We start from the raw sequence: 13,861 nt of genomic DNA, 5'->3' as shown, positions 1-13,861 counted from the left end.
ATTAGATGCACCACATTTCCTATTTTTGTGGGTTGGACAAACACATATTTAGTGACGTGTATGAGGTAGGAGCACCAGAAAGGCACTTGTGGAGTTGAGAGTTCACAAAGAATTCACTATCAACATGTCATGGAATGTTTGTTAATGTTCTGTTAAAATTACTAGTTGTATCAGGAACAACTAAAAGCAAACGTCTTACCAAATGAATACACAATTCTGTCCTTCACAGATCTGAGATATAAAGAAAATGGCCCCAAAGAGAAACTTTGGCACCGTCTTCCTGTAAACACTGTCTTAACTGATACAGTTGATATTTCAAACCACAATACTACAGGTGCCTCACTACTTCAAGCCTTCACATTGGATTTGGATAGTACAATGAAGGACACATCCAGCTTCAAAATATTTAAACTATTAATAAATGATAATGTGCATCTTCTCTGAAAAAAACAAGAATGATTGGGAAAGAGAACTAGAGAGGACTATCACGGACACCAACTGGTCCAGATTAAAAAAGAATGTATCAATCTACAGACAGTTTTCGGGCAACAAGGAATCCCTGAAAGGTTTATTGAACACCAGTCATAATGTACTTGGTTGGCTTGTTAAGAGTCTTGGAGATCCAAGTGATGTCAAGAAACACAGTCTGACTACTACCGTCACATGTTCTTAAAGAGTGCAAGATCTTCAGACTGGTGGAAAGAATTTAAACTGTATTTAAATACAAATCAGACATTAACAAATGCATAAGATTACCTTTAATGATACAGAAATGTGTGCAGAAGTACGAAAATGATACTGTTCTAAGACACTGGAATTCCACTGAAGAGTCACACTGAGGGCAACTGGATTCGGGACATGGCTAATTTAACACAGTGGAAAAAGTTTAATTCAAACTCAAACGTTGGTTGGATTTATTCAAACTAATTTGAGAACAGTTATTCGACCTCTATGATTTTAAACAGTTAGCTTAATAGAATTAATAGCATTATTGTTGAATATGTTGTGCTTAAGGGTTAAATAGTCTGTAACTTTGCATTCACTTAAGCATAATCAGTTTATTTACTTTCAAGGAGTCATAAAATGTATATACTCCACTTTTCAACACTTAGTAATACCTATTTAACATTTTTATTTTAGGTATTTGTTATCACAAACTAGCAGGATGAAACAAGAAACTTTATAGATATGTCACTTTATTATTCTGTTTTCATTTTTAACGGATGCATTACATGTATTTGTTGCATTAAAATATAGTGTTTGAAAAAAACATTGATTTGGGAAGGACATCATGAGCAGTCAAAGGTAGCTGAGAACCGATGAAATGCGGTGTGAGTACAGAGCCAAAATGGAAGCGAGATAGGTTTGAAGTTAATACTGAAGAACTTTGACTTGAAGTTTAAATGTGCTAGTCAGTCGCTGCTTCATTTATGCACTAAACAGCATAGCAATTCAGGAAGACAAGTAGCTGAAATGCACGTCAATTTGAAGGATGTCAATGTAAACTAGGACAATGGACGGCAGGGCCCCACACTGCCTCATGACCACCGAGTCATTGTTATCTACTAATCTACCCTATCCAGATTAGTTTTCAGTGGACAAGCTGCCTGTCAAGGAAGTTGCGGTCAGAGGGTAATGAGCGTCTAAATTATCTCACTTTTCAGTGCATGAAGACACAACTGAAACCTCTGTTGTCAGATCATTTACCTTACTAAGTATACAACAACTATTACATCATAAAAAATACACTGCCAGGCTGGTGATATATTGTCCACAGTGTAATGTGAATGCCAACATTTAATGACAATAGTAGCTTCAATATGTGAACCAGTTTGAGTAGGAAGTGGATTGTGAAGAGTAACTGAAATGTATATCAGGCTCAGCAGTTGAAGAAGCTGCGACTTCTAAAACCTATAGGTCACTAAATCATAATTTCTACGGGACATCTGGGCAAACAATTATACCAATCCTTCCAGTAATATTCACTAAAAGGGTTTCAATCAAACTTAAAATGTAATACATAGCAATATAGACAGGAAGCTCACTATAGGTCAGTAAAATCATCAACTAAATTACTGTATACTCTTTGACCAACATTATTAGCCTTTCTTATGATTCCAATCCAAGTAACGGCTTTACCTTCTAATCTCAACATGTTTGCCTTCCAGCAAATTTATTCTAGAATTCCCAGCACTTTTTTCATTATTCCCATCCTTAATTCCAACCAAGGTGTTTAATGCTTTGCACCCAATCATTCCCATCTTTTAATCATACTGTAAATCTTCAGTTTCTGTCTGACTGCAAATGCTTTGTGGCAAGAAAAACAAGAACAAGTGAGGGATGCTGGAGACCAATTTTTCCCTTTCTTAACTATAACAACTACTGGCAAATTACAGTATCAAAAACGATTAGGGTTATTCAAAGAGTCAGAGAATGCTGACTTCGTACCATATTCCCCAAACTACAGACCCTTTAAGTACTTTGGTGTATACTTATATTGCCATAAAGACGTAACTTCATTGTTAGGCACCTACTTTTCCGATTCAAAGTCTCCTTGCTCATCAAAATGAACTGTACACCTGTTTAAACGACGTTGTCTTATGTCTGAAGTAGGATTCCAAAATGTCTCTGAAACATCAGTCTTTTTATCATGGATAACAACCTCACTGTCCTGCAAGTAAAGATAAAAATGGTCATGTATTTGATTGCATATATATCTTTTGCTATCTATAGACAGAACATACTTGCAACTTTGTAACCTCGCTAAAGATCCTCAATAGTTAACAAATTTAGAATACTGGTTTCCATATTGTCTGACCAGGTATTACTTTAATGTTACAGCAAGGTTTTCCAAACATAACCCATTCTACATAGATTAATTTTTCACTAACAAATTTTTAAAACATAAATTTATAAGCCCACTGGTGACTATAGAACTCGTAACAGGGTACTTTCTTGAACAAAGAGACAGCGGATCACTGAAAGGTTAAGGGCCTGTATATGTGTAAAATAATTTGTAGCAGAATATACTGCTAAGATATCTTAGCCTGGATAAAACTAAACTATACTTAAGGAGAAGGGATCTATTTGGTAACGAGGAAAGTCAGAAATACTCATTGATCAACGCTGGCACAAAACAGAAAATTACGCTAGCGATAGATGCAACTTCAAGCAATGTGAACCCATGCACACCAAGATACAGGGGGAAAATAACATGAAGCAGAACACTGGCTGCCAGTTGTGTGAGGCTCCCTTCCTCATATGCTTCAGAGCAGGTTCTACAGCTTTCCTCCTGTTTATTAAGGACCATCCTCCCAAGGTTCACTAAGTGCGCTTTACATTCTTCAGGATGCCGCCATGACCTTTAATCACTATATAAAGCTGTTTACAGAGCAAAAACATTATACCCTGTGTGCAAATCTTTAGATGTGTCATGCTTATTAAAAGCCCAACAACTTGCCAAAGTGCTGTAATTGTGCTCTGGCTTGCATTTTCACCTGTAGTTCGGTAAACAACAGACAAATGAAATGAAAACATATTTTTCAACTGTGTTTGTTTTACATTAATGAAGCTACTAATGGTATTTTCGCAAGACTGCTAGTAGGATGCAAATACAATTTGTACTCACCCAGTGGCCTTCCAACGTAGCCAACACTTCCTTGCCGAGTTTTATCTTCCCTGATATTTGATTAACACTATCATCGCTACCTAAAAATGGCTGTGAAAGAAAGCAGGGCCTAGTATGAGAAATGTCAAACATTTCGGACATATTGTAACGGCAGCTACGTTTAAGACATATGAAATAGACATCTACACAAAATTATATAAAAAAGATACCCATGCCTGATGCAAGTCATTTTGGTTAATTTGCACATAAATATAACAAGGACATATTTTTAAGTGACTTCACCTGCTCTTTCATGATGCAACAATCAAAACCCAGGGTACCTATGGATAAGTACATCGGAAGAAAATGTCTGCAGAAATAAGAAACAGGACTTAAGTCTTATCACAGACAGCATTAGCTGTCTAAAGGCACATTACTTTTCTCATTAATCCAATCTTCAATAATGAAATGGAGGGAAAGAGCTAATAGCCATACTGAATACTCTTGCCAGGCAATGGGAACTTGCTTTAATAGGCAGAAACAATTATGGAAAAAAGGACGGGAAGCTGCCTACAATGCCTTAGTAAAATTTTTTACAAAAAGGCAAAAATAAAGCTGTCTTGTAATTTGTGTAAAAAAGCAGAACATAAAATTAACCTGGTATTAATACTTGCAAATTGTGGCTATTTCTAGGCTGCAAACTGGCAGTGAACATTCATCCTTCGTTGCAGGCCTCTTTTTCCCATCAAGCCAAAAATAAGGTCTGAATCTCGAAAAAATAAAACAATAAGACTCAGACTTGAAGTATGTTTCCAAACTATATTATTGCCATAATGTCAATGTGCTATGGCAGAATAATTAAGTGCTGGGCTCAAAAAACTGTTATTAACCAACTCCTCCCCCCCATAATAACAATGGGAGGGTAATTTAAAGGATTTATTACCGTTCAAGTAAGGGCAACAAGGGATGAGGGAGAACTGATCCTCTTGATACTATCAACATAAGCTCTCTCCTGAAACCTGGTGATTACTTTGTGACAACCTCTCCCCTATGTCATGGGTGAGTCTTGCCAGTGGGTGGGGAAGGTGTAGGCGCATAGGGTGCTGCCCACCAGTATCAGCCACACTGGAGTAGCAGGGAAGTAGCAGCCACAGAATGTTCCCTTTGCTGGCCTGTAACTTTACCTGTGGCCAGTAAAGAGTGTGATTTATTGGCTGGTCAATTTTCTTCCTTCCCATAAAGAATGCTATTTTATTTTTGTTCCTGTTCCAAAAGAAGTTTGGTTGCTATAATCTAAGAGAGATGTGGGTAAGAGAGATAAATGCAGTAGTAAGGGAAGCGACCAGAGGCAGTCAGATGAAAGATCACAGCACAGTTTGAAGGTGTGGTTGAGGTCAGGGGGTTGACTGGGGTATGGTATTAATAGAGGCAAGAAGAGGGGAATCAGAGTTTTACAGTCAATGAATGAGGCTTGCAAGCTGAGACACTGACTGTGGGCAGGTTGGTAGTGATAAATGAGATCAAGGGTTACTATTGGGGCAGTTTTCAATTTTCTTAGGGGATGACCAAAAAATGGGGGAAAAGCAGGGATTTCCTAGTGGTCACGTCATATTTATTTAGGAAGCATATGGGGGCTTCCATTTTGCAGTACATCTTTTTAAATAGGTTTTGGTATAGCCTTAAAGACAACTGGGTTACACTTTAATAGAGAGGAAGACCTTAAACAGATTATTTTAAGGCCCTTCTGAAACTGTGGAATGACATGGTCAGTTTTAAATTCTCTGGCAGCACCTTCAAAGCTAAGGGGCATTCAATGTTGGAAAAAAGTTTTTTGATATATTTCGGGTTTTTCACTTTTTAGGGGTTCTAAAATGTCAGAGATGTGACCCTTGAGTTTTGCATGACTTGTTAAAGAGGGCTGCATGCCGACATATCAGTGTGGCAGCAATGTAGATATAGAGCTTCTTATATGACGCATAATGAACTGAATGTGACATTTTTACCCAATAGATGGCAGTGAAGCTTCATCAGCACAGATGTGGTGAAACTTTTTTGGGGGGTTCTGAGAATGTCATTTCTACTTTCTAGATAAGAGAATATCAGAGCCTAAAGCACTTATTTGATGCATTTGTAAGAAGTCAAAGCTTAATTTACTTTATACTGTGAAGTTGTGGTTGTGTCAACTTGACAGACCCCAAACAAATGGGGGAGACAGGAGGTTGTGGGGCTGAGTCTGTCCTCCTTATAGCCTATATAATATTACAAAAAAGGCCCAGCCCAAAGAAATACCACAGGATGGACAAGGAAAAGAAGATTTTCCTGTTAGAAAAACCCTAACCCACCAGGGTTACCCCTTAGTGACATGCTTCATCACTGGGTTTCTTCCCGTTCCGCTACAGAGCGAGGCATGCTACAACCAATGAAATACGTGGGAGCACTGTTGTAGTCTCATCAATGTGAATCATGAGAGGGATAGGAGTTATGGGGTCTTGGCTGAGTTACAAATACCTGCCTCCTAGTGATTCCAATGATTTAATAGATCTCACGGAGACGGTATGATTAAAAAGGGGGCTTCGGAAGCAGGGTATGTTATGTACCCTACTTCCTATTCTACATGTATTGGAACCTTACCTCTGGACTTCTCTTCAGGTCCAAGGTTGACTCCTTGATGTCACTCCTTGTTTGACTACCACTAATGAAAGCATTAACATTACATGCTATGTGGTATGGTGTAATACACCTAACTAAAGTGGTGTCTTAAGATGATACCTAATGTTTACGATGTCCGACTGTAATAGCTGTGGAAATAAAAGAACAATAGTTATCATAGCTCTCATACATGTTGGGCTGCTTTATATATTGCTTGCGGTGCCACCTATTAACAAACTGCACCCCACTCGTGGGAAAATGCGCCTGTGAATATCAATGTACTCTCACATTAGACAAGACATTCCACATTAAAAAAAATATTAAACATGTGAAGCACACCAAAAACGAACACGTGGTGCATGTGTAACCTACTCAATAGTATTTGGACTCTCGTATCATAGATCCTCCGGGAGGCGTGTGTGCATGTAGTCACACTCTAAAGATTAGGCAGAGTTTTAGACTCGTCTTAGTTGTCAGTATCCATGATGTGATATAAAAAAAGGTAAATGGCACTTACTTCCTCAAAGCGAAACTCCTGCTTTGTACCCAATGCTCACCTCCCTGGGGTCTGAAACACTCAGGCTCACACCAGAGACGAGTTTAAGTGAACTGCAGCCTTTGCGTCCTGGCGTGCTGCAGGGTGCAGCACTAGACTAACTCTCGAAGATGGCGGCCTCCCGTGGATCGAAGGAGGCATGCAATGGCCCTTAAAATAGGCGTCCCTTATCAATGCCTGTAATGGCACTGAAGATGAGGGGGCAATAAATGGCTTACAATGGCAAAAAAGGGGGATTCCTTTAAGCTGTAAACATAATTTAAAAGAAGCAGATACTGCTTATCTTTTGTATAATGAAATATTAGTCATTTCAGTGATACTTTTAATTATATTTCTTTTGCAGGCGCTATGGTATAGGAAAGAAAAATGGACAAAAACCTTCAGTGAGTCACCTTTGGTCCTGGAGAGGAGTCTAGGGGTAAGGCTCTGAAACATGTAGACTAGGACGTAGGGTACATAACATACCCCACTTCCGAAGCCCCCTTTTTAATCATACCGTCTCCGTGAGATCTATTAAATCATTGGAATCACCAGGAGGCAGGAATTTTTAACTCACCCAAGACACCATCACTACTACCCTATCCCTCTTATGATTCACATTGATTAGACTACAACAGTACTCCCACGTATTTTGTCGGTAATAGCACGCCCCGCTCCATGGCGGAATGGGAAGAAACTCGATGATGAAACTTGCCACAAAGGTTCAACCCTGGTGGGTGAGGGTTTTTCTAATAGGAAAATCTCCTTTTCCCGGTCAATCCTGTGGTATTTCTTTGGGCTGGACCTTTTTTGTAATGTTAACCTGACAGACCCTCCAAAAAACTAACAAACCAAAACCAAACCAAATATAGCTCTGACCCACCAGGTCCTGGCCCACCCACAGAACTTTTTAAAAGAGTGGAAGTCAACCCTTTTTTTCCTTCTCATCAGCACTGCAGATTCACGGTAGAGATTAAAAAAAAAAAAAAAAAAAAAAAGGTTTTCGGCCCCACTTGGGAATTCATAGTCTGCCCCTTTTAAGAGTTAAAAAAAAATGTTTTCAGGACAGGTGAACCAAGCCCCTGAGTCCTAAAATTCCTGCAGCCACATCTTTGTTGATCTGGTGGCAGCCAATCAGATCATACCTTTAGATCTGTCAGTTCCGTGGATCCTCTGTGGCGTGATATATACATATATTTGTAATCTTTTTCTCAAAAACTACCTAACAGATTTACACCTAATCACAAAAAGCCTGCTTTCTGGACCAAGATCTTGCTTTCTGCTTAACTTGGTGTTATTCCGTTCAGTCATTTTTGTGGAATTGCTGTTCACTGACTTCCCCCCACTTCCTTCTTGGGCAGCATTCGGAGGATCACCCCGAAATTCTCTAGGAAGAAGCAGAAGTGGAAACCTTTTTTTCGCAAAAGTTTTGTGAAGACACACAACATTCCACAAGTACCACCCATCAGCCTTAATGGCATATAAAAGGGGGCATGTAGATACAACTTTCATCAACACACTAGTCATTACAACATTCACAGATGGAGCAAGGTGGTTGCAACTTCCAGATCATCACCCACACCCATGTGGATGCTAAACCTGCTGCTAACACAATAAATGAACGAACCCTTTGAGCCAACACAAAGCATGATTGAAATGTTTAATGCTAAAAACAGTGTTCTTAATACCCATCAGATCTCTATGTAGTCAGTGAGGTACAAGTGCTTAGGATGCTGGAAACCTACTTGCAAACATGCTACAGGGCAAAGTAGATACTACGATTCATTGTGACTCTGACACATACATTCTACATGCTTTGGCCTCTCTACTGTGGGACACAGTGCTCTTTAAGTGGATGCAGGGAACAGCATCTTCTGAACCAATGGGTCAGATAAACATGCTGTGAATTTACTACAGATTCCTGCAACTAGTTTATCAACTGCTTTGTTATATATTAAGTTGTTGGGGGTGTTTACATAACCCATGAATACATTTAGTTTATGCATGCTATACAATGAATTGCATAAATGTTAATTTACAGTACTGAATATATTGCTGTAGTAGGCACACATAGGGGTAACAAGGTGGGCTTTTAAGAATGGATTTCATTGCATTCAGTGGACAGGCAGTGTGCACAGAAGCTAAAAACAAAAATCACATGCCTCAACAATTGTAGACTCTAACTTTCTCAATTATTGGTACTGAGATATGCTTTAATGTCGCTCTGCCTAACCGTCACTCATAAAGGGGCCCAAAACAAGCACTCAGGTCACTTTTTGCAGGGAGGAAGTATCTCCCACATCTTTGAAAGTAAAAGTGTCTCTAGAAAGACTTCTAACAGCGACATTCCTTTAGAGGTGAATTAAAATTGGATACTTTCTACAGGTTTATATACACAGATTGTATGCTATAGCAAAAAAATCTCCACCTGCTATATTCCATAAAGCCCTGCATAAAAAAATGACCCCAACTTAACACTTTTAATTTTTCTCTCCCTTATTTAATTTGAATGCACCTTTCCGTTCATTTACCTTCTACATGCTGCCTGTGTATATAGACTAGTCCAATCTTGTCTTCCTTAATCTCTTTCTTGGAAACCATATCTCTGCAATCAAACAATAAAAAACAAGTTACTTACCTGTAATTGCTGTTCTCCAGTGTTGGTTATCTTTCATAGATTAACATGTGTGAATCATTCCCTGTTGATGTTTGAGTCCCAGTTTAACTTTGAAAGTGCCTTAAACTCCACTTACAGGTGAAAAGGCCATGGGCAGTACCCCTTTTGTTAGCGCAATTTCATTCTTTTTTTTTTTTTTTTTTTAAGAACGTTTTATTGATTTTACAACACAGAAGCACGAAATGCGCGGAATAATATTAGTGATACAACCTTATAGTCACACATCAACCGTCCCTTAGTCAATTGTCATTTCATAACACACCGGCCTCGGCCTCCCCAGTCCTGTGTAACAGTATAGTAATACATTATTCCTTTGTTCATGCTGCCGCGTGTGTGATATCCCTTTCCCACCTATTCAATCTCCCACTGTGTGCCCATGGCTCATCAGTGTAGGACTCCAACTGTATCCTCCTATAGTATGCCCATTCCTTCCAGATCATGAGATGTTTCTGGGGGCAGCCCCTGGATAAGTACACTGGACATTCCAGTCCAAAACAGTGGTCCATACATGCGGCCCAAGCCTTCGCCGACAGGACCTCAGTTGCCTTCCAGGTTCAAGCTTGGCCACCACCAGAATGAAAGCCTTCTGGTATTGTGTGCACTCCAGGTAGTCAGTAATGTGAAGAAGTATGAGTCTGGGGTTGCGGCGAATGGCCCAACCCAGCAACCTCTCAAGTCGACCCAGGATTCCCTCCCAGAAGCGGGCCAGCCCCGGGGAGAGTTAAAATGTGCTAGATCTCCCTTTGGGTCATTACACCTCAGGCAGTTCCCCTCTGTGATCAGCCCCATGCGTAGCAGTTGGGCCCTAGTGAGGTAGGTCCTATAGAGTATCTTTAGCTGTATCAATTAAGGTTGTGAGGCTATAACCGCCTCTCGTGGTGCATCCACTGCCGCCCTCCAATCTTTATCCTCGTGGGTACCCATCTCCACCTCCAATTGAGTACAGTGCAGGTCATACTCCCCTTGCAAGTCCTGGAAGGACTTTATCGTTCCAGTGTAAAGGACATTGCCGAGGTTAGAAATGCCTATGACATCCAAGCAGAAAATCCTCGAAGGGATGCAAACTGTGGGAGGCGACCCTCCTGCCATAGCGGGGTCTCCAGAGTGATACAATCTTTCCAGCCTATTCTCTTCAAGGTCATGTTCCATATCAAGAGCACCACCTGCATAGCCAGCGGAAGCAACACAGGAACCTTCCTGCCACATGGCAAGTGAGGGAGACCCCATATCTCCCAGCATCCCGCCCTCAGTCGCATACGCTGTGTTGCAGAAGCTGCTATACCACCACTCGTTTACGACAAGTAGGTGAGCTGCCCAGTATTAGAAGAGTATGTCTGGTGTGGCAATGCCCCCCATCAATCGCTAGTTTACAACACTTCCCTAACAGAATGCAGGGCTCACCCCCTCTTCCAGAGCAACGATCGAAGCAGTGTATTAACCCTAGTAAAGAAGATTTTGGGAATCAGGTAGGGTGGCAGACAGTGGGAGGGAACACCAGAACTTAATAGCTCGTCCAAGACTTATTAAAAGAGGTGCCAGATTGCAATCAAAAGAACAGGGCACGTCACCCGTAGTGTACACCCCTAGGTACTTAAAGCCAAGCGGAAGTATTGGGATCCCCTCCGCCCATGGCAAGTCAAACAGGCACGGGGGAGTTGGATATACTGCCAATTGGTGAGTGTTTGCCCAAATAGATTCCGAAAATGTCCAAGATCTGGAGCGGTATGGGGCATGAGGTCGCCAGATTGTCCAGGAACAATAGAACATCGTTGGCATATAGTGCAATTCTATCATCAATCTCCTCCGACCATTTGAAGCCCCGGTACAGCGGATCCACCCTTACCCATGCCACCAGCGGTTCAATCACTAAAGCAAAAAAAGCAACGGTGACAACGAACAACCTTGGTGGGTGCCTCCCCTCACTGGAAACCACTCTGACACCTCACACCCGACGCGGACCTTGCCCGTCAGACCTGTATAGAGAAGACGTACATAGCTCAGAAATTTCAGGTCAGATCCCATCCAGGAAAGAAGGGCAAACTTGAACGTCCAATTTACCGAGTGTATTGTCTTTCGAAAATAAATGGACAAACATAGCCCTGTGTCCCTCAAAGGCTCTACTGAGGGCAATCGTGTTGTGGACGGGTTGATCCGGTGGGGCATTAACGCTGACTGATCAGTATGAACTAGATGGGGCATGACTCCCAAGAAATGAGTGGCCAGCTTTTTGGCCCATATTTTGGCCTCCACATTGAGAAGCAATATTTGTATAACGTCTTCGTAATGTGTACCGTTCGTGGCTGGTTTTTGCAAAACTACAATTTTGGCCGTCCAAATGCCGAGAGGCATTTCACCAGTCTTCACAGCCTCACGGAAGGTCTCCAGGATAAGGAGGCCTGCCTGAGGCCATACCAGGTGCCAAAATTCAGCTGGAAAGCCATTTGGGGCTGGTGCTTTGCCTGCATGAACCTGGGCTAGGGCTGTGTGCAGTTCCTCCCGTGACATCAGCCTCCAGGGCCTCACTGTACCCTGGGGTCAGTAGCATCACTGGTAAATCTGCTACATTTTGGGTTAGGTCCTCATGGGGACTCACTAGGTCCACGCTATTTAGTGCCCAGTATAATCTGCAAATACTTCTGCCATGGGGCTGCTCCCTGTCACCCAGGAGCCGTCATCTGCCAACAAATAGGTCACTGGGGCTCCCACCACCCTTGGGGCGTGCAGCTAATGCAAGGTTTTTGCTGGCCTTGTGGCACCATTGATAAATTCTGCTGCGAGTGGCGAGCCATACGTCTCTTGCCTCTTGCATGAGCTCTTTTCGGAGCACTGCTTGGGTATGTAATGAATCTCCTAGGAAGGGTTCCTGTTGTGTGAGCAAGCATTGAGTTTCTAGCATCCAGATCTGGTCTTCTAGGTTCAAAATCTTCTGCCAGGCCCTGTCTCTTTGGCCTATGGCATAGCAAATAAGACGCCCTCTCACTGTGGATTTCTGTTCCTCCCACAAGGTACTGCTCGAGGTTATCGATCCCTCATTGTCTTCTCGGAACTGCTGACAGGCCTGTTGGCACAAATCACGGAGTTCTTCCTCTTTAAGGTGCCAGCAGTCTAGGCATCATCTCCTCCCTCCCCTCTGGACACCCCATGACAATTCCATAGCCACTGGTGAATGGTACAATAGGCCCCTGGCCATCTGATGCACATTAGTGACTCACCTAGTCGGGTATAAAGAAATAATTCAATTGAGAAAAGGCCGATGTGCTCCTGAGTAAAAGGTGTATCCCCTCTCCCTGGGGTGGTAAGCTCTCCACATGTCAGTCAAGTACCAGTTTTGTGCAAAACCTGATAACAATGTCTTCCCCCGATCCATTCCCAGCGATACAGAGGATCGATCCAGGACCATGTTGCAGACCCCATTAAAATCTCCTCCCATCACCCATGGTGTCGTATGCAATTCTCTGCTAAGTTCCCAAAGCTTGGTTAGGAAGTCTGAACTAAGAGAAGGCGGGGCATTTACACTAAACAAAGAGAGAGGGTTGCCCCAAAGGGTGCCTGTTATCGCCACATATGAGCCTCAGTTGCCGTGCCACACCCTAAAGACCACCAAGGAGATCCGGCTCCAAACCAGGATCACCATGCCCATCGAAGCCCCTATGGAAGCCGGAGTGGTATACTTGACCAAATGCCTTACGAGGCAAAAATGGACATTTACTGCAAAGGAGATAAGTCTCCTGAAGCATTACTATATCTGAAGCTGTTTGCAGGGCTGCCTTAATTACCGCTCCCCTCTTACGTTTATCCAGCATCTCATTGACAATCCAAGTGAGGATCTCTTAAGCGTATTCATGGGTGTGTGTTTCAGCTCTGGGTTTAACAAGCTAGCGGTGTGAGCACATAATCCCATTCTTAATAGACCAAACCTCGTCCAATGAAGCGAGAGTGCTCTCGGCCTCACCCTCCCAGGGAGCGTCATACCTCAGATTTCTTAGCACAAGAGTGGAAATATAAAACTTTATTTGCAATGTCTGAGGCGAGCCTTCATTCGGGGAAGAGAGTGGACAGCATGTGAATCTATGAAATATACCAATGCTGGAGAACCACAATTAAAGGTAAGTTTCTTTTTTCTCCAGCATTAGATCTTTCATAGATTCACATGCTTGAATCAGAACAGTAAGCAGTGTTAACATTACAATTTATTATGTACATCAGGTGAGGATGGTGGGATAGAACAGAAAGGCTCACATGATTTGAACTGCCCGCCCCACCACCACCACATCTCTGTATGCAGCTGCTCCCTGGCAATAGTGTCTCATGAAGATGTGTCTACTCCTCCACATAGTTGCTGGTCAAATGTCTATCAGCAGCACAGAGTGTTTACGAAGCAGCCAAGCTCATC

The 13,861-nt window shown here is 42.0% G+C and overlaps 1 protein-coding gene across 3 annotated transcripts in view; it reads right to left on the bottom strand.

The window, feature by feature from the left end:
• The window catches only part of OSBPL8 (oxysterol binding protein like 8), a 943,374-nt gene that overhangs the window by 111,871 nt on the left and 817,642 nt on the right, over nt 1–13,861 (bottom strand). For all 3 annotated transcript variants that reach the window (XM_069229570.1, XM_069229571.1, XM_069229572.1), the window contains 2 exons: nt 3,629–3,718; nt 2,535–2,671 (listed from right to left, as the gene is read on the bottom strand). In XM_069229570.1, the coding sequence (XP_069085671.1) occupies nt 2,535–2,671; nt 3,629–3,718 (227 nt within the window). The remainder of the gene's footprint in view (nt 1–2,534; nt 2,672–3,628; nt 3,719–13,861) is intronic.

This window comes from Pleurodeles waltl, chromosome 4_1 (assembly GCF_031143425.1).
Source record: "Pleurodeles waltl isolate 20211129_DDA chromosome 4_1, aPleWal1.hap1.20221129, whole genome shotgun sequence".
NCBI lineage: Eukaryota > Metazoa > Chordata > Amphibia > Caudata > Salamandridae > Pleurodeles > Pleurodeles waltl.
The sequence above is the reverse complement of the archived record's forward strand: the minus strand, read 5'-3'. Positions and strand labels throughout refer to the sequence as shown.